The sequence below is a fragment of the Trifolium pratense genome, linkage group LG5, assembly GCF_020283565.1.
Source record: "Trifolium pratense cultivar HEN17-A07 linkage group LG5, ARS_RC_1.1, whole genome shotgun sequence".
Taxonomy (NCBI): domain Eukaryota; kingdom Viridiplantae; phylum Streptophyta; class Magnoliopsida; order Fabales; family Fabaceae; genus Trifolium; species Trifolium pratense.
Window position 1 is genome coordinate 43,705,804 of NC_060063.1, and position 20,982 is coordinate 43,726,785.

Sequence of the window (20,982 nt, forward strand, 5' to 3'; positions counted from 1 at the left end):
GATATGTTTTTACAATTGGGCCTATTTACTTTCTCTCATGTGTGCATGAGATTGCTATTTGCATACCCCAATTTTCTTACACTCTACTTACTCTTTACTCATACATTTTATATCTTCCATAAGGGTCTGTTTGGTTCGGGGGTTTTGGAGGGGAGGTGAGGGGATATTTTAAATTAATTGTGTTTGGTTTAATTTTTAGGAGGGGAGGTGAGAGGAGGTGACCAAATCCCTCCAAATCCCAATTTTTGCTCCCCCCAAATTGGGGGGATTTGGAGGGGAGGGGAGGGAAGGAGAAAGATATCATTACAATTTTAATTATTTTGACATAATTGTCCTCATAATTATTTTAAAATGTCAAAATTATCCATTTTTGTTCTATTTTTTTTTGTTATTACGCATGTCTTTTTATATTCATAAACTGTTGTGCTAATTTTTTTTGTATTACATTGTTAATTTGTAAAGTTCGTATATTTTTGTGAATCAACATTATTATTTTTTTTTAGAAAATCAACGTTGTTACTTACTTTGTACCCATATCATATTAGTTAGTATTTATATGCACTATTATATTTTTAAAAATATCATCAAGTTTGTTACGTTATAACCTATAATACAAGTTTTTTTTTTGTACAATATTAGTATTAGTAAAAGATCTTTATATAAATAAATATTACTTTTTTTTGTACAATATTAGTATCAGTACAAGGTTTTTTTGTTAATACTGTAATTATCAAAAAATTCTTTTAAATATATTTATTGATAATTTAAATTTATAAATATTATTTTTGGGTTAGATCAATCATAAAAATTGAGAAAATATTGTGGATATATAGGTTAATTTGCACCGAGTAGCTATAAAACTGTCGGACTACATGAAAATTACAAGGATAAAAAAATAAATTAGTTTTAAAATTCCTCCCCTCCCCCTCTTGAGCCAAACATATATCTAATTAAAATCCCTCACCTCCCCTCCACTTCCTTCTTTTGAACCAAACATATGTGTAACTACAAATTTCACCTCCCCTCCCCTCACCTCCCTTCCCCTTCATTAAAATACCTCCCCTTCCCTCCCCATATGTTGAACCAAACAGACCCTAAGGTAATATGATTGAAATTAAAAAAAAAAAATGTCTTATGCTATGAAATTAAAAATCAGAGATTAATAAAACTTTGCAATTAAAAAATGTACCTTATTTAAATTTCTGCAAGAATTGTGATAGTTGGAACACCTTAATAAAAAAGAACCATTGTGCAGTTGTAATATGTTACGTTATTAGATATCTTATTAGATCTATTGTGTCATTTGAATTTAAAATGAAGGGTAATTTGGACAATATAAAAAATCAACCCAAACTCACCTATCCTTTTTATATATTATTATAGATTATAGATAAAAAAAAAAGTTAATTGTAAGATCGCAACATAACAGTTATGTTGACATGCCTACAATTAACTTCTTTAGCTTTAACAGGAAAATTTTATTTATGGCATAATAGTTATAAAAAAATAGTTAATCGTAGGCATGAAAACATAATAGAATTTTGTAGGCATGGCAATATAATAGCTATTTTCTCTCTAAACATAATAGTTAATCTCTCTGAACATGATGTTATTTTCCCTAGAATTCTATTTACGGTAACATAATAGATATAAACTATTATTATTGCAAGGACTTCAATTTTTTTAGCAAAGACTAGTCCACCTCAAATAGTAATTAAATGATATTTGAAAAATCAAAAGTTGATAATTTTTATAGTGGAAAATATAAGATAATTTTTTTTAATATTTTTATCATAATGAATGTTGATTCAATTGATAAAGAGTTGACTCATATCTCACAAAGATGTGGGCTCAATTTCGGTTGTCGATGTTGTGAGGACCTCTATAATAAACATTCGTTGAGTCTTGAGACTTACTCGAACCTAATCTAACTCATAAACTCTCACTTAAATTGTTACAAATCAAGGAAAATGCTAAACAGTACTCATGCACACTAATTAAACATACCACTATAGAAACTTTATTTTGAAATTTGTGCATGCAACAATACTTAATCTTTGTTCCACTACATACAATAGGTGTGTACACACATAATAGTAATAAAGTTAATCTTGTAAAATATTGATAAAGTATTGATTCATATATTTAATTCAATCATGAGACAAAGTTTGCTTTCAAACTATAAGGCGTTGAATCAAAAGTTCAATTGAATAGTATTACTAGTATTTTTGTAATATAAAAGAGTAGTAAACTAAACATTATGGTCACAAGATAGCTCAGAATGAACAAGCATGAATCCAATATTAGAAGCATAAGTTCATTAGTATTTGTTTATGTCACTCTCTTGTTTATTTCAAAACCAAAAGGAATTATAGTTGCAAACATAATTCCAATTTCAAACAACAATTCTACATGTCCTGTCATATTTTCTCCTTCTACCCATGCTGCTCCGGCTCCTGCTCCTCAGATAATATATGATGTCTTTGTTAGCTTCAAGGGTAGCAATATTCGCAAAAATTTCCTAAGTCATGTTCTCGAGGCTTTGTCTCGAAAGCAAATTGTTGTATTTTCTGATAAGAAGCTTAAAACAGGAGATGAATTATCAGCAATACAAAGAGCAATTGAAAAATCATTCATTTCATTGGTTATATTCTCTCCAAACTTTGCATCTTCATACTGGTGTATGGAGGAGCTTGTGAAAATAGTTGAGTGTAGAGAAAAATATGGTAGGATTGTAATGCCAGTTTTCTACCAAGTTGAGCCTTCAGTCGTACGGCATCAAAATGGAACTTATAGAGATGCTTTTGCTCAACATAAACAAAAGTATAGCGCGGACAAAGTGCAAAGCTGGATATCTAATTTGAAGCTATCTGCCAATATTTCTGGATTTGATTCATCACATTTTTCGTAAGTGTTCTTTTTACCATATATATTTATTTCATTGCAATGTACTCCCTCCGGTCTCATATATAAAGTAAAGATTCTTTTTCCAGGTTCATTGAATACCTGATGTATTTGGTCCATATTATGAACCAGATACATCAGTTATTCTAATGAACTTAAACAAAATTGTTTATATGAGACTGGAGGGAGTATATAGGAGAATATTTATGATAAGCATTGCTTCTGTGAATCCTCTTTACTTATTATGTTCAAAGTAAGACGTAGTGTTAAAATAAATATAATTTGATTGTAAGGGATGATGCTAAGCTTGTTGAAGAAATACTTCAAAGTGTGTTGATGAAGTTGAATCAAATGGATGAAGGCAAGTCAAAAGGACTTGTAGGAATTGAGAAACAAATTTCACCTGTAGAATCATTGTTACATTTAGAGTCGGAAGATGTTCGTGTTCTTGGAATTTGGGGTATGCCTGGTATTGGTAAAACAACTATTGCAGAAGAAGTATTTCGAAGACTATGTTCTGACTACGAAAGTTGTTGTTTTATGGCGAATGTAAGAGAAGAATCAGAAAGATATGGCACACACAATTTGAGACTAAGAAAAAAGCTTTTATCCACTCTATTAGAGGAAGAAGATTTGAAAGATGACATGATAAATGGATTACCTCCTTTGGTTAAGAAAAGGCTTCGCCGCATGAAGGTTCTTATGGTTCTTGATGATGTCAAAGATGCGGAGCAACTTGAAGCTTTGGTTGGAAAAGTTGATTGGTTTGGACCAAGAAGTAGAATCATCATAACTACAAGAGATAAGCAGGTACTTGCTGGAAAAGTCGATGATATATACAAGGTTGAGCCATTGGACTCTGCTGAATCTTTTCAGCTTTTCAATTTGCATGCTTTTAATAAACAAAAGCATCTTGAAACTGAGTACGATAAGCTATTAATGAAGATGGTCGATTATTCCGAAGGTGTTCCACTAGTTCTTAAAGCTTTAGCTAACCTTCTTTGTGGAAAAGATAAAGCCATATGGGAAAGCCAAGCAAGGAGTCTGAAAATAGAGCAGATTGAAGATGTTCATAATGTTTTTAGATTGATATACAACAATCTTGATTATTATGAAAAGATTATATTCTTGGATATTGCCTGCTTTTTTGATGGATTGAAGTTGAAACTTGACCTCATAAAACTTCTATTGCAAGATCGTCATTATTCGGTGAGCAATAGATTAGACAGACTAAAAGATAAAGCCCTTGTAACTATTTCTCAACAAAGTATTGTATCAATGCATGACATTATACAAGAAACCGCTTGGGAGATTGTTCGCCAAGAATCTGTTGAAGAACCTGGTAGCCGAAGCCGACTATTGGATCCTGATGACATTTATCATGTATTGAAAGATGAGAAGGTAAATATATTTCGTAGAATATTTGATTATTTTGGTTGCTTATATCGATGTTTGAAAACTTTCTACTAATTTTTTAGCAGGGAAGTGAGGCAATCAGAAGTATGGCCATCAGACTATCTGAAATTAAGGAGCTGCAGTTAAGTCCACAAGTATTTTCCAAGATGAGAAAATTGAAATTTTTGGATATTTATACTAATGGATCGCAAAATGAAGGGAGTTTGTCTCTTCCTCAAGGGCTTGAATCCTTGCCTAATGAACTAAGATATCTTCGTTGGGAGTATTACCCTTTGGATTCCTTGCCGTCCAAGTTTTCTGCAGAAAACCTTGTTACATTGAACTTGCCTTATAGCAAACTGAAAAAACTTTGGCATGGAGTGAAGGTAAATAATATATTTTTAGTCTAATCGCTTTTGGTTCCACAAAATACTGTCACATTTTGATTCTTCATATCTAAAAATATGCCATGTCGATTGCCGACTTTAGTTTGTATCTAACTCTGTAGGTTGGTTCTAAATGGAACAGGATCTTGTGAATTTGAATGTCCTTATACTCCATTCATCCACATTCCTAACAGAGCTACCGGACTTTTCGAAGGCCACCAGCCTTGAAGTAGTGGACCTTTATTTCTGTGTAGGGTTGACTAGTGTCCATCCATCTATTTTCTCTCTCAAAAAGCTAAAGAAACTTGATCTGAGTGGATGTGTTACCCTTACAAGCCTTCAAAGCAATAACAACCATTTAAGTTCCCTTAGTTGTCTCTCCCTCTACAACTGCACATCATTGAAGGAATTCTCAGTGACCTCAGAGAATATGAACGAATTGAATTTAGAACTCACAAGTATCAAACAACTACCCTCATCAATGGGAATTCAAACCAAACTCGAAAAGTTACATCTAGGACACACTCACATTGAGAGCTTGCCAAATAGTATCAAGAATCTTACAAGGCTGAGACATTTAGACTTGCATCATTGCAGGGAGCTTAAAACTCTACCAGAACTTCCTCCATCGCTAGAAACACTAGTTGCCGATGGTTGTATATCACTAGAGAATGTATTGTTCCGCTCGACTGCTAGTGAACAACTCGAGGAAAAGAAGAAAAAGGTTAGGTTTTGGAATTGCCTTAAACTAAATGAGCCTTCTCTCAAGGCTATTGAGTTGAATGCTCAAATTAACATAATGAACTTTTCACACCAGCATATATCCACATGGGACCGTGATCATGATCACGATCATGACCATGATCGAGTTCAAGGCTCGTACGTGTATCCAGGTAGCAAAATTCCAGAGTGGTTGGAATATAATACAAGTACACATGATTACATAACTATTGATCTTTCTTCTGCTCCTTATTTCTCTAAGTTAGGATTCATTTTTGGCTTCATCATTCCAACCATCTCATCAGAAGGTTTAACTCTGAAATTCAAAATCAGCGACGGTGATGGTGAAGGTATCAAAGTGTACTTGGACAGACCACTTCGTGGAATTGAATCGGATCATGTATATCTAATGTATGATCCAAGATGTTCTCATTACCTAGCTAGCCGAGTCAATGATCAGTCACAGATTAAAATTCAGGTTACTGTGTCATCAAGAACATTGACATCACAGTATGAGTCAGTGCAGTTAAGAGAGTTTGGGGTTAGCCTAGTAACCCCTTCACAATATGGCAAGTTTAAACAGCAATTTGAAACTGGTGATGGTAGTGTTGTTCCAAATAATGTGTTCGCAGAAGAGGGATCATCGAAGTTTCTAGAAATTTAAAATGCTAAACAGTTCAGTTATTTCAATTTCCTCGCCTGTTTTATTTGCATGTTTTAATTTTGTTATTAATAGTATAGCCCTTGTGGAAGCTTGTATTGCTATTCAAAACTTAACAAAATTTCTAGTGAGGCATGATTCAGTATACGTACATTTGAATATATAATGGTCATTTCCATGTCTGAACCAAATGATGGTTGAAAGAAAATGCTGCAAGCATCCGAGATAACAAAACAGTGCGCGTATCACTATCAGCACAGTTGATCTTGATCAATGGTCATCCGCGTCACACTCAATAGTACCTGCCATATTACGCGCCAGGCAGTTACCACTAATCAACTTTCACGTCAAAACTATGTTATGACTTAAGTCTGAGGAGCATCCAACCTAAACGACTAATCCATTAGGTGGGAGAACCTCATGACATAAGTTACTAGATTTATATTTTTATCTACTAAACGCATGACTCACAACAAACTACCGAACCAAATTACTATTAAAGATACACTTTTCATTCTAATTGAGATTACTGATTAATCCATTGAATTCTCACTCACTTGAGCATCAGAGTCTCTGCAGGTACCACACCGCCTCATAAATCAATGTTGAAATGACCACCAAGTTCCTATGAGAATTATATGTTGAAATGATTAGTTACAATCCTTTATATGTGCATTAGGAACCCAAAATTCCTAGCTACTCATTAGTCACACACTTTAGTGTTGATTATTACATGAACCCATTGAAACACATCAAATGTAACCGAAAACTTGTCAGTCAATGTGCTACGACCGTAGCTTCATATTAGCATTTAAGCTTCAGATTTTCCATTAGTCATCTCAAATATATTTCGGAAACATCAATTAGCATTTTTCTTCTCATTAGTTTGTCCACACTATCCTTGTAACAATAATATATCATTGATGTAGACTGTAGTACATTTGTTTTTTTTTCGCATGTAAAGGCGCGTGTAGACTTGAGGGAACGAGTAATTCAGTTGTAAGTCAAAGTCATCTATTCTATACCATATATATAAAGAGAAATACATGAATTTTGGTGTGGACTTTTCATAATACCAACAATACCCTTGATTTTTTTAGTAGCAACAACAATGTTTTATTAACAAACTCATCATAATATAAGACACAATTTTTTTTAGCAGTAAATTTTTTTATTAACAAACTCACCATAATATAAGACATTGTTTTTGGACATAAGTTAGACACAGGCAGACGCGGAACGCGCTAGCCTGGCCCGCTAGTGTAAATAATATTAATTAATCAAAAACTCACTTGGGGTCCAATGATATTGAATTGGAACCTGAGAGTGTGTTTCTCTTTTAAGATCTCAAGTTCGATTTTCTCTAGTGTGATTTTGAAACTCATACTAACAAAGTAAGAATATCACAATACCCTAAAGTGAATAAATGAGAATCATTAATTCGAACTATATTGCAATATTATTCTAACCGAACTATGTTTACAGAGTCAAACTAATAAATAAATAAATGGAGAATTCTAAATACAAATTATATTACAATATCATACTAGAGTTTAATTGATATGCACCGACGGTGTAAAATACTTTTACACCATCGTCCAATAAATAACCATCATTTTGCCATGTCATGTCAAGAAAGTGAGGTGAAGTGGGGTGATGTGGCGGAAAACATGGTTGGTATTGGTTGACAGTGTAAAATTATTTTACACCGTCGGTGCATATCAATTAAATCCATCATACTAACCGAACTATGTTTAGAGGTGAACTAATAAGATTTTATTCTAATGTGTATAATTTGATTCACAAATCACAAAGCGCATAGTTCCATATAGCATGACTTTTATTTTTGAACATATTTAATTTCCATTACCAATTTGTACTAATTAATTAATTAATTTCTTACAATACACGCATGAATTGAGTAGTTAAAGTTGTGAAGAAAAAATAATAGTTTTTTTTATAATGGTTCATGCGGAAAAGAGATCTAGTAATTCAGAGTTTCGCTGCGAAATAAGTAAAGCCTAACAAAAAAATTATTTCACCTAGAAATCGAACTCAGGTTCTCCAGAATTTACGCACCATTTATAAAATATAAACAAAAAAGAATTATTTTGGTTAACTAATTGCCACTTCCATTGCCTAAAAAACAAAAAATAGCCACTTCCATGAAACTACTTCCAAGAAAAAATAATAGTCAAATTTTATTCTTATCTTTATACACACATTATACTATACTATACTATACTATACTATATATTCACATGATCGATCCATACAAGTACTAATCCAATACTTGGTGAAATCATCCGAGGAAATTCAATTAATGTAAGCAATAATGTTGTTGTTTGTTTGATCTTATATATTTAATTATTTTTTCTTTATATAATTCCTCCCTTTAATTATATATTTTTTATTGTGGTTGTGGCTATACATGCAGAGACAAAGGAAGCTACAATGCACAAAATAGAATGGATATTAATATGGTTATCTTTTATTTGTCTCTTCTGGTTTATGCCAAAATCAGTAGTTGAAAATCATCCAAACAACAATGTTCCTGAAATTCATCATCATCATAAGTATGATGTCTTTGTTAACTTTCGTGGTTCAGACATCCGCAAAGGTTTTCTTGCTCATTTGATTAAAGCTTTATCTGAAAAGAAAATTGTTACTTTTGTAGATGATAAACTTAAAAGAGGAGATGAAATATCAGCACTTTATGATGCAATTGAAAAATCATTGATATCTTTGGTTATATTCTCTCAAAATTATACTAGTTCAGCTTGGTGTTTGGATGAGTTAGTCAAAATTGTTGAATGTAGAGAAAAAAATGGACAGATTTTATTGCCTGTTTTCTATAAAGTGGACCCTACTAATGTGAGGAATCAAAATGGAAGTTATGGTAATATTGCTGTTGCTGAACAAGAAAAATGGTTCGATTCGAGTAGGGTGGCAAAATGGAAATCTGCTTTGAAAAAATCGGCTGATATTAGTGGGTTTCCTTCCTCTGATTTTTCGTAAGTTTTGTTTTAATTAATTTTTAATATTTGATATTTTGCAGCTGTTAAATTTATCATATTGTGTTAATATAACTCATAAAACTATTAGTTCAAGTGATTAGGTTCTTTAACTCCATAAATAGATAGTCAGAGATTCGATCATCGACTCTTTTGTAAAGAAAAAATTCAGTTGATAGAAGTAGAAATATTGCAAATAGTGGAAACGTAAGGGACCAAATTGATACTTTTTAAATATAAGGGACCAAATTAAAACTTAAAATAAACGTAAGAGACCAAATACGTAGTTAAGAGTTTTTTGTTGATATTTTATAACACTTATTGAGAAAGAAATGTTATACGATGGTAGTTGTCTTGGCATAAGGTATGAAAGTAAATAATATGGTACATGTATGTGTCTCACCCGTTTGATAAATATGATATTCATAAATGTCACATATATGTGCATGCATTCTTTAAGTGGATAATCTATATAGGAATATTTATTTGGGTACAATCTTAAATAAACTTTTTTCTTTCAACACCGGCCCACTGGACCGCCTAATCTTGTTCAGGGGTCATTTCTGATATCAAGTTATTCCAGTCCCCTCCCTTTTAAGATCTTTTTCCTGTTTGCTTTACATTTTTTCCCATAGGAATGATGCTAAGCTTATTGAAGAAATAGTTAAAGTTGTGTTGAAGAGGTTGGATCATGGGCGTCTAGTTAATTCAAAAGGAATTGTTGGAATTGGAAAACAAATTTCAAATGTGGAATCATTGTTACAATTAGAGTCACAAGATGTTCGTGCTATTGGAATTTGGGGGATGAGTGGTATAGGTAAAACAACTATTGCAGAAGAAGTATATAGCAAGCTATGTTCCGAGTATGACGGTTGTTACTCGATGACTGATGTTCGAGAAGAATGTAGAAAAAATGGAATAATGTCTTTAAAGAAAGAGATTTATTCTACTCTATTAAAGCAACAAGATTTGGATATCGACACACGAAGTGGATTACCTTCTTCTGTTGTGAGGATGCTTCGTCGTATGAAGGTTCTTGTTGTTCTTGATGGTGTCAATGATCTACAACAACTAAATTATTTAATTGGATCGACGACACTTGATTGGTTTGGAAATGGTAGTAGAATAATCATAGGTGACAACTTGGTTACCCATCACTATACAATGGGTAAACTAGCCCATTTGAGTTGGCAGTCATCAAAACCATCCATTTTATCATCTATTATTTATGTTGTAAAGATTATATAATTTATAAAACTAGTAACTCAAAATAGTTTAATTGCAAAAACACCCACTGAATTTTGACATCAATTTATCGTTTAATCTTCTTCTTGTTTGCAGCAAAGAGCAAATGAACTTCATCATATTTTTAACCAAACAAAAAGAATTCGTTTAATCTTCTTATTTATTTTCTTCAGCAAATGAACTCATATTTTCAACCTCTTTTTTAGCAAATGAACTTCAGCATATCTTCTTCTTCATGACATAAAATTTGTTTAATCTTCTTCTTTATTTCTTAACAATCGGGTAATTTTCGTTTTATCTTGTTTGCCAAATTTTCAAATCTTGTTATGCAACAAACTGAAGGGAAAATCTATAGGGTTATTATAGAGCAAGATTTTACGAATTTAATGTCACAAATTTCATGTTTTTTTGACAATCAAAGATGGAGAAATCTAAGAAAAATATTGTCTTTTGTGGGTTCAAAGATTTGCAGTTTTCTTTGTAAATATCAAGTTTTTATGTTTAAAACTTGATTATTTTGTGTTAAGATCATTAGAAATTGAAATCCGGTCGAAACCCACAAAAATAGTACAAAACAGTGCTGAAAAACTCGAAATTTTCATGTGTTTGAGTGTGACCCGCGTTTTGACCCGTTTCTGATCATGGGTTGACCCACCAGAGGTTGAAGATGATGTTGCTCATGGGTGTACAAAGTCCACTCGCGGATTAGAGAGAGTGGGAGAGAGTGTGCTTGCTACGAACGTCCGTTTTTAATACCGTTTTTTGCGTTGCGCTCTATTTTACTAGCTTTATTTTACCAATATTTTTCTGAATTTTTTTCATGCGTTAAAGATTTTTTATAAAATATAACACCTTAAATTAGTTAATTAAATATATTTTAAATGAAATTATTATGAAAAATTAGAAATTTTAAATCGTACTATTATTAATACTAACATTAATTTCAACAGCATTCGTCACAGATTTATGTACTTATATATGTGAAAAAAGATTTTTATGTCACGATATGATAAAATTTTGAAAATTTGTGAGTATTTTTAATATACCAACATCAATGTGGTATTTTTATAAAGTGAAATCTGACACGCAAGGTTGATTTATGTACTTATAGGCGGTAAAACCTATTAACTCTATTTTTAAAATATAAATATTAATTTATTATTTTTATGATTAGAATTTTAAATGCTAAATTGAAGGAGAAAATAAAAAATAAAAATAAGTAATTCTAGTAAAAAGATAAAAATTGAACGTAAATATGCAAGGTTGATTTACTCATAATTCTAAGTAATTGCTTAATTTGAATTTAAAAATATATATTACTCATAATTAATTAAAGAGTGGCGACTCAATTAGTTACTCCCTTCGTAATACTTTATAAGCAAAAATGTATTTTATCAGTTTATTGTATATTTAATCTATCTAGTTTGCATTAGTGTTACGGATCATTTATGAGTTTTAGAAGAGCTTTTGAAAGATTTAATGGTCTTTTTATAGATAGAACAAAACTTATATGTATTGTTTTATGTGCAGTTTTCTCTGTTCCTCTCATAACAAATTAGAAGAGCTTTTGAAAGATTTAATGGCCTTTTTATAGATAGGACAAAACTTATATGTATTGTTTTAGGTGCAGTTTTCTCCGCTCCTCTCATAAAAATGTAGTAAAAACTCTGTATATGACACTGTACATGATTTTTCTTGGTTTATTAATTAGAGAGTGGTGGTTTATGATCAATTTTGACCCGGAATCACCCCTTTTGATTGTTTTTCATACTAATTAATTTTATTATATTATTATTAATGGTTAGTATCAAATTTTGTAGCAATATTGTTTATGTTTCGTTTATATATATAAAAAAAAACGTTTATGTTTCTTTTCTTTTTTTTGATGAAAAATATTGTTTGTATTTTTTTTTATAGAGTACTAGTTTAAATACCTGTGCATTCGCACAGGTGATTGACTTTTATTCGATATTTAAGTTTGTCATTATATTATGGTAGAAACTTTACTTAGAAAATATTTGAAAATTTGCCATGGTGTGACGCGAACATAGTAGTGGAGGAGAGTGACGACACGAGATGGAGCGGTGAAGACTAGAGGGTGATATTGGAGATGCGAGTTAGAGTGACGCATGTGGGTTAGGTTTTCTTCACAGCAACCTCCTTCCTTGTTATGAGAGAAGAAACAAAGAACCAGTGGTATTGTGAGGGTGAACAATAACATCACGATTAAGTGGTGAGTGCGACGGGACTATCTAGCAGTCATGGTGTTTTAGGGTTCGGTAGTTAAAAGAGATTTTTTTTACTTATCATGTATGTATATATATATATTAAAATAATTTTTTATGAAAATTTTCATAATTGAATTAAAGTATAAGATAACAAATATATTATAACGATACTAAAAAAATTGGTAAATTGTTTATCAGATAAATATTATTTATCCAGTAATACAATACTTTATTTTTTTTATTACAAGGAATACTATATATGCTATATAATATTAATAAATTTACACATGAAATTATTGAACCTTTTCAAATAATTACTCTTATAATATATTTTATTAGTTCAATATTACTATAATTATATTTTGCAACATATATTTTCATAATAATTTTATTAGAAATATATTTGATTAAATCATATATGGTTTTATATTTTATAAAAAATTCTTTAACGCCTGAAAAAATTTCAGAAAAATATTAGTAAAACAAATCTCGTTAAATAGAGCGCAATGCAAAAAACGGCATAAAAAACGGACGTTCGTAGCGATCACACTCTCTCGCACTCTCTCTAATATGTGAGTGGGCTTTGCACACACATGAACAGTGTCATCTTCAACCTCTGGCGGGTCGACCCATGACCAGAACCGGGTCAAAACGCGGGTCAAGCTCCAACACATGAAAATTCCGTTTTTCAGCACCGTTTCGCATGATTTTTTGTGGGTTTCGATCGAAATGCAATTTCTAACGATCTTAACACAAATTAACCAAGTCTTAAACATAAAAAAGTGAGATTTACACACAAATTCGCAAATCTTTAAAACCCATAAAAGAAAAGGTATTTTTTAGATTTCTCCCTCTAGAATTGTCGAAAAAACACGAAATTTGTACCTTTAGATTCGTAAAATCATGCTCTACAAAATCCCTATTATTATTCCTTTCAGTTTATGACATATCAAGATTCGAAAATTTGAGAAACAAGAAAAACGAAAATTACCCATGAGTTAAGAAAAAAAGAAGAATTGTTTAGTTTAGTTGAAAAAAAAATGAAGAAGTTGATTACTGCAAAACATGAAGAAGAAGGAGGAATGAAAATTTAGTGTTATTATCAAAAAAAAAAAAAAAAAAATTTAGTGTTAAAATTTAGTGGGTATTTTTTGCAATTAAAGTATTTTGAGTTACTAGAATTGTAAATTAAATATTGTTTATAACATAAATGATGAAAAATGAATGGATGGTTATGATGCTGCCAACACAGATGGGCTACTCTACCCATTTTGTAAGAATGGGTAGATAAGAATTTGCCATAATCATAACAAGTGGAGATAAGCAAGTACTTGTCGAAAGAGGGGTTGATATATATGAGGTTAAGGCATTAGACTTTGATGACTCTCTTATGCTTTTCAATATGTATGCCTTTGAACAAAATCATGCATATCAGGAAGAGTACTATGAGTTGTCGAAGATGATGGTCAAGCATGCCGCAGGAATTCCACCTGCTCTTGAACATTTGGGTCGTCGGCTTCGTGGAAAAGATATAGAAGCATGGGAAAAGCAGTTAGGGAGGCTTAAAAAAAGAGTTCCAATTAAAAAAGTTCATGAAATTTTTAAATTGAGTTACAATGATCTTGATCGTCACGAGCAGAAGATACTATTAGACATTGCATGTTTTTTTGATGGATTGAATCTCAAAAATGACGACATACAACTGTTGGTAAAAGATCGTGATTATTCATTGGCTGATGAGCTCGATAGTTTGATAAATAAAGCTCTTATAACCATTTCTCCAGATAATGTTGTATCCATGCTAAACATTATACAACAAACAGCTTTGGAAATTGTTCGCGAAGAATCCAATGACGACCCTGGAAAACAAAGCCGACTACAGGATCCTGATGATATTTATTATGTGCTGAAAAATAACAAGGTAAAAGCCTAACTCATTGATGAATCCATCTGTTTTAAAACTCATGAGTGTTATAGTCTAGACACTTAGTTTCGAAAAATTTGACAGACCTAAAGGATTTAATTTTTGTTGGAAGTAACTTACATTGATGTTTGATAATTTTCTACTGCTTTGTTGGCAGGGGAGTGAGGCTATTAGAAGCTTAGCTATCGATGTGTCGATAATTAAGGAGTTGCAGTTACATCCAAAGGTGTTTGCAAAAATGAACAAACTACGATATTTGGATATTTATAGTAACGGGTACTCTTATGATTTTGTTCGAAGTCGAGGGGGCTTGAATCTTTCTCAAGGTCTTGAATATTTGCCAAATGAACTCAGATACCTTCGTTGGGCACGTTTCCCTTTGGAGTCCTTACCATGCACTTTTTCGGGTGAAAAACTTGTCGTATTGGACTTGCAGTACAGCCGTGTGAGAAAACTTTGGCACGATGATCATAAGGTAAAAGAATATGCATCTGCAATTGCTTTTTCATGATATCAAATGAATTCAATTCATATACACCGCTAGTTTAAAAAAAATTATAGCGTCAATCTATAGTAAACGCCAACGTCAGATCATTAATTAGAATTAACCACTTTTAAGTAGCTCACTCACTTGATTTCTTCATTTGTTATACATAATTGTTGCTACCGAAGGATCTTGCAAATTTAAAATACCTTAAACTCGGCTCATCGTCAGACTTGTTGGAGCTACCAGACTTGTCAAATGCTAAAAATCTTGAAGTAGTTGATCTTCGCCTTTGTACCGGGTTGACTAGTGTACATCCATCTGTCTTTACTCTCAATAAGCTTGAGAAATTGGACCTAGGTGGATGTTTTTCCCTCAGAAGCTTTCGAAGCAATATCCGTTTCAGCTCCCTTCGTTATCTCTCGCTTGCTGGTTGCACTGCACTAAAGGAGTTCTCAGTAACCTCAAAGGAAATGGTAAACTTGAATTTAGAACTATCGGGTATCAAACAACTGCCATCAGCAATTGGACTTCAAACCAAACTTGAAAAGTTGCTTCTTGCACACAGTTACATTGAGAACTTGCCTAAAAGCATCAAGCATCTTCCAAGGCTTAGACATCTAGACTTGCGACATTGTAGGAAGCTTCGAAGTCTACCAAAACTTCCTTCATCGTTGATAACTCTAAATGCCAGTGACTGTGTATCATTGGAGAATGTAACTTTCCCTTCAACTGATGTTCAAATGTTAAAGGAAAACAAAACAAGAGTGTCATTCTGGAATTGCTTGAAACTGGATCAACATTCTCTCAGGGCAATAGGATTGAATGCACAAATTAACATTAAGAAATTTGCACATCAGCATATATCCATATCCCTTGATCACGATCATGATGCTCAAGGCACCTACGTGTACCCGGGAAGCAGTGTTCCAGAATGGTTGGTGTATAGGACAACACATGATTACATGACTATTGATCTCTCTTTTGTGAATCATTCGTCTCCATTGGCCTTCATTTTATGCTTCATTGTTCCACAAGTTGAATCACCAGGTTTCATTTTGAGATTTAATATTGGTATTGATGAAGGTGAAGATATCCAATTGTACTTGGACAGGCCAAGTCGAGAAATTAAATCAGATCACGTGTATTTAATATCTGATCGAGGTTTTTCTCGCTATCTCAATAACCAAGTCAAAGATCAGCCAAAGTTCAAAATTAAGGTTACAGCAGAATCACACACACTAACATCAGATTATGTGTCATTAATAATGTTGAGAGGATTTGGGGTCAGCCCAATAAACACCTCATAATATCTCAATCTCATTGAACACATAGAAATGGCTGAAGGTCCAAGTATTTCAAATTCATTGTTGAGTATTGTTTACAGCCTTTTTTTACTTATAAACTTTGTTCTACCTATGATACCTTACCAATAATAAATAATAATACTTATCTTCTCATTTTATAGTATAGCAGTCATCATTCACAACTAATTTACTTTTAAATATTATGTGTGCCCTAGTTTCTCTATATAGGGATATTATGAACTATCAATTGAAGGGTGGTATTTTGTTAATTGGCTGTCCCAGTAGGTGTTTTTCCTAGTTGTGCAGGGCACCTGCTATAGGAACAGGATTATATCACTTTGTAGTTGTACTGGTTTATCTGATTTTTTGCACCACTGAGGCTAATTATCAGCCCTGTATCAATTGCTTACAAACAATAATAATAATTAAAAATATGATATAACTAATGACTATAATGTAAAATCACACATGATTGGTTGGCTAGTGCTACGGTGAACCACCACCTTCATAAGTGGTCTACCATGGACTAATGTTCAAAATTATTAGAAATTTTAACGACTGTCAACAATATTCTTTAAAAGTAAAAAATATGACTCTCCATGTCTTTGCCGGTGATATGATTGAAGTCAGTCTAATTATTAAGATGCAAAGAAATACATTATTATGGCTCTAATCTAGGCACAAGACTGCTAAGGAAAGAACAATAAAAATTACAGAGTTTGCACGGTCTAGAACACCCATAGGCCACAGCCACAAAAACAAACGATTCACAAAACACAGTACAGCAAAGAAAACATTAAACATAACAATAAAACAATAGCTAAAGACATTTAGCACCCAATCTTAATCGCATAATGCATGTTTGGTATCATAATGAGTTTTCCGAAATCAGGATGAGCCATCATGATTTTCCAAAAGCTACACTGTAATCTCAACAAACTCACCATGGTACCAAACATGTTAGATCTCTCCATTCACTTGCTGCTGACTTGAAATCCTACTAACTGCACCTGCTCAAAATCATTGCCCAACGTGAGTTTAGCACTCACCAACTCCTTTTTTTGATTTCATGAGCATTCGACGCTTATTAGCAACACCAATTGAAGATCCAGTTCTTGTCCATTATTAGTACCACTACCAATTTTGTTCCCTGCTGCTACAATGAGCTTGTGCCATTCAACTCAAAACTGACTCAATGTCACTGATATTGCAAAAAATTGCAATGATGGTATTCAAATTTAGACTCATTTGCCAAAATTTCCTGCAATCAATGATTACAGAATATAAGAACGAAAATCTTCACTGAATGTAGTTGAGATCGACGACCAGGGGCGGACCCAGACACAAATAATTGGTGGGGCTAAAAATTTTAGGCACTACTCGAAAAAAAAATTCACTTATAATTCAGTTGAACAACAAACAATATAACATGTATCTCCAAAAAAAGAACAACAAATCAACGAACTATAAAATTTCTTTTAAAAAAAACAAACATAAAAAAAAACCACAAAATTTCTATTCGAATAAGAAAAAGACTATAATTGTTAAATCATGCATATCACTATTGTTAGAGTCTTCACAAGATTCTACCTTAGACCAAAATATATAGAACACAAAATTATACTAGCATATAGTTTATTTTGATAAACTAATTCAATTAGTTTATAACTAATTAATTTTTATTTCAATTTTACTCTATCTTACTTCAAAAAATTAAATATTAATTATGTTATTTCATATTTATATTCCAGTTGAATTGACAATTTTACCCAATACTACAAATTCAATTAGTTATTCACATTTTTTTGTCAAACAAAGTTAAAGTTAATTGTTATAAAATTAAACTATATATAGCTTAAAATAATACTTTACATATAATGAAAGACTTGACATCATTAATAGACTAGAAACTAATATTTGCACTAATGCTTAAACTAATATATGTACGAGGGACTTAGAGTCATCAATAATAAACTCTAAACTAATATTTACATTAATATTTGTATGAATATATATACAAAATGACCTAAAATTATTTATAAAATATTTATTTATTTTTTAAAAAAAAAAAATTGAGCTGAGCTGGGCTGGTGTGGCTATAGCCACACCAAGCCTCGAAGAGGTCCGCCCCTGTCGACGACTGAAGAACTTCAAAGAACAAGTACTTAAAAGAACTCATCTGGGAAAATAGCAGCATATAATATATGCGCATTCTCAATCATCTCAGTCAAACTAAGGTGCCCATCTTTGTTATCCTGTGCCTGTCATCATAACAATATAGAAAGGTTACTCGTGAAATTAATGCATGATGTTATCCAACAGATATGTAGTGCTTGTTGAGCTATACTATATCGTAGTCAATTTCTAATTAGTTTCAATAATGCTTTTGAATCTTGTGATTTGATACCATGTACAATTGAAAAAATTAGCTTGCTGATTCAAAATTTTAATTGCAATGTAATAACAATGACCATTCGCATGTTCAGACGACTTTGTAAGAAAGGTATTTGTCAACAATTAGAGTGTATTACTGTAATGTTAAATTCAATACCTGTGAAATGAAGTTTTCTGATTGTTTTGTTGCATAATAATGCTCAGATGGATGGAGTTTCCCAATTACAGGCAGTAGTTCAGTATCCGACAAAAACCTGCACATATTGAAAAGAAAAAATGGATAGGAGTATGTTATATAGAACACTACCATATATATTGATTCGAAGAAATCAAGTAGAATAATTATGGGAAAAGTAAAGGAAAATACCCGTCGCAATCTTTGTCAAGCTGAGAAAACAAAAGTTTAGCTGAAGCATCCATTGAATCATCAGAATGATGTGGATCAATGTAATTTTCTTCATCATACTTTCTTACCAAATGAAAGAGCCTAAGGAAGAATTCTCTAAAATTGACCTTCCCATCTCTGTCCATATCACTTTCCCTATACAGAAATAAAAGACACCAATCTCTAAAAAAGGTAATCCAACCAATATTGTAACTTCTACAACAAGATACAAATGATTGCAAATTAAAACAGAAGTCGTTTTCAAATGCAAATCAGTCACGCATTGCATAATTAATGTATCTGGTCAATATAGACCAGATACATTAATTACGCAATGAACATAAAAAGGTGATTTTTGCTTATATTTTGTCACTGAGAGAGTATATAAATAACAAGCAAGATTCGAGTTACCTGACTTCCTCTTTACACAACCATTGTTGAAGCTTTGGGCTGTTGCTGTTAGCCGAGTGAAGAAAACTACAAGACATTGAATTAGTTTAAATAAAAAGGATCACCATTCATTCACCACAACAGCTAGATGTGAATGTGCAGATACCTAACACTAACAAACTTGTAGTAGAAAGAAGCTCACTCATTTAATTCAGCAAAGTTTAGAAGACCATCTCCGTCTGCATCGGATGCATTAAAATGCTCTTCTTCCAACAGCCTCATATCATAACCAAAAGAATCATCATCTGTGAATCAAAAACACAAATTACAACATTCAATTCAATACACAGACATAAAAGGTTAAAGAAAGAAAAACAATATATGTCAATTTCAATCACTATCAAAACCATCTGGAGATAGAAAGATCCAACAAAAGTATGAAATTCCGAGAATAAGATTGGTTCTATTAAGAATAGGTCCTTCGCTCATTTAGTAATTCAAGCTCAATCTGTATTAGTATTTGTTTATGATTTATGCTGAAATTTCAAGTTTGGGTTGACTTTTTTTTTACTAAAAAGTTTGGTTTTACTTGTTTGAAGAAAATGACTATGTTTGAGAACGCAAATAAGCTAACCTATAGCCCTATAGCTTATAAGCTAAAAGCAGATTTTAAAAAAGAGCTTATAGCTATATTTGGTAACAGCTTTTAAAAAAAAACCTTATAGCTTATAAACGCTATTTGAAGTAGCTTACAAGCTTATAGCTTACTACTCTGTCCCAAAATATAAGGGAAAATTGGCCATAGAACAGGTTGGAGAAACACACAATTCACAATTCACACTCAACTTAAGATGATTTCCAGAAAAACTGGAAAATGGGGAAGGAAAAAGAGAAGCAACCTGTGATGGAACTGTTAAGATCGGAGAAAGAAACAAATCCGTCATGGTCCTTATCGTAAATGACCATCTCTCTCTGAGTGTGATGGTGAAGGTTCCACTGAGTCAATTCATGAACGGAGATGAACTGATCAGTGGGATCAACATCAATTTGTGGGAAGATGTGGACGATTTTGTTTTTGAGATTGAATTCATCTTCTTCCTCCCACTCGGAAACAGTTTGTTCGGTGGGGTGAGAATTGTGAATCTGATCTGGTTCTGTTTTGTTGGATGAGCGGGAGAGGAGAAACAGAATGACAATTGTGACAATTGCGTAAACAAATATTGGTTTCATCATGCTATTGGAGAGAGAGAGAGAGAGAGTAATTTGAAGAAAAATGATCGGTTTGGGTTTGGGTTTGAGTTTTATAGCTTTTGCAAATACTCCCTCCGTCTTTAATCATAAGCAAAAGTTACATTTTAGGTTCATTAAATAATTGATAAATCTGAATTATTCTATATTATAGATCAAATTTATCGGTTATTCAATCAATTAAAAGTAACTATTACTTATAAGAGCATCTTTAGTTGTAATGAACTAAGTGGGTAAACTAAATTATTTTTTGTGGGTCCAAAGTTATTCGTAGGATTTAAAAAATTTATAGTTGAT

General features: G+C 32.2%; 3 protein-coding genes across 4 annotated transcripts; 2 read left to right on the top strand and 1 right to left on the bottom strand.

Annotated features, from left to right (window-relative positions):
• Window positions 1-2,617: 2,617 nt before the first annotated feature.
• Window positions 2,618-6,069, top strand: LOC123883106 (disease resistance protein RPV1-like). Its single transcript, XM_045931809.1, has 5 exons — window positions 2,618-2,907; window positions 3,198-4,305; window positions 4,386-4,685; window positions 4,828-4,935; window positions 4,981-6,069. Exons 1-5 carry the CDS (start codon window positions 2,684-2,686, stop codon window positions 6,067-6,069), a joined length of 2,829 nt encoding a protein of 942 aa, XP_045787765.1. The 5' UTR covers window positions 2,618-2,683.
• A 2,238-nt stretch (window positions 6,070-8,307) lies between these two features.
• On the top strand, window positions 8,308-16,426 carry LOC123883105 (disease resistance protein RPV1-like). Of its 2 annotated transcripts, none has more exons than XM_045931808.1 (6): window positions 8,308-8,391; window positions 8,504-9,080; window positions 9,716-10,205; window positions 13,854-14,474; window positions 14,635-14,952; window positions 15,150-16,426. In XM_045931808.1, the coding sequence occupies exons 2-6, from the start codon at window positions 8,521-8,523 to the stop codon at window positions 16,269-16,271; spliced, it is 3,111 nt and encodes a 1,036-aa protein (XP_045787764.1). In that variant the 5' UTR covers window positions 8,308-8,391; window positions 8,504-8,520; the 3' UTR covers window positions 16,272-16,426. The 2 variants fall into 2 exon arrangements, with proteins under 2 accessions (XP_045787764.1, XP_045787762.1); XM_045931806.1 differs by having other exon boundaries at window positions 14,635-14,951; window positions 15,146-16,426.
• Window positions 16,427-16,817: 391 nt separating this feature from the next.
• LOC123883113 (calcineurin subunit B-like) lies at window positions 16,818-20,706 on the bottom strand. Its single transcript, XM_045931833.1, has 6 exons — window positions 20,337-20,706; window positions 19,640-19,742; window positions 19,459-19,524; window positions 19,030-19,203; window positions 18,820-18,916; window positions 16,818-18,529 (listed from the first exon to the last, which is right to left on the bottom strand). The coding sequence occupies exons 1-6, from the start codon at window positions 20,668-20,670 to the stop codon at window positions 18,434-18,436; spliced, it is 870 nt and encodes a 289-aa protein (XP_045787789.1). The 5' UTR covers window positions 20,671-20,706; the 3' UTR covers window positions 16,818-18,433.
• Window positions 20,707-20,982: the final 276 nt, after the last annotated feature.

What these genes read in the sequence shown, in the direction of transcription:
- LOC123883106 (XM_045931809.1), top strand. Translation starts at nt 2,684, where the DNA reads ATGGAGGAGCTTGTGAAAATAGTTGAGTGTAGAGAAAAATATGGTAGG. An exon ending in TTTGATTCATCACATTTTTC is followed by an intron (nt 2,908 to 3,197) that starts GTAAGTGTTCTT and finishes TTTGATTGTAAG; the next exon opens with GGATGATGCTAAGCTTGTTG. An exon ending in AACTTTGGCATGGAGTGAAG is followed by an intron (nt 4,686 to 4,827) that starts GTAAATAATATA and finishes TAAATGGAACAG; the next exon opens with GATCTTGTGAATTTGAATGT.
- LOC123883105 (XM_045931806.1), top strand. Translation starts at nt 8,521, where the DNA reads ATGCACAAAATAGAATGGATATTAATATGGTTATCTTTTATTTGTCTC. An exon ending in ATGTGCTGAAAAATAACAAG is followed by an intron (nt 14,475 to 14,634) that starts GTAAAAGCCTAA and finishes CTTTGTTGGCAG; the next exon opens with GGGAGTGAGGCTATTAGAAG. An exon ending in CTTTGGCACGATGATCATAA is followed by an intron (nt 14,952 to 15,145) that starts GGTAAAAGAATA and finishes ATTGTTGCTACC; the next exon opens with GAAGGATCTTGCAAATTTAA.
- LOC123883113 (XM_045931833.1), bottom strand. Translation starts at nt 20,670, where the DNA reads ATGATGAAACCAATATTTGTTTACGCAATTGTCACAATTGTCATTCTG. An exon ending in TTGTGTAAAGAGGAAGTCAG is followed by an intron (nt 19,204 to 19,458) that starts GTAACTCGAATC and finishes ATTTCTGTATAG; the next exon opens with GGAAAGTGATATGGACAGAG. An exon ending in CTTGACAAAGATTGCGACGG is followed by an intron (nt 18,917 to 19,029) that starts GTATTTTCCTTT and finishes CAATATGTGCAG; the next exon opens with GTTTTTGTCGGATACTGAAC.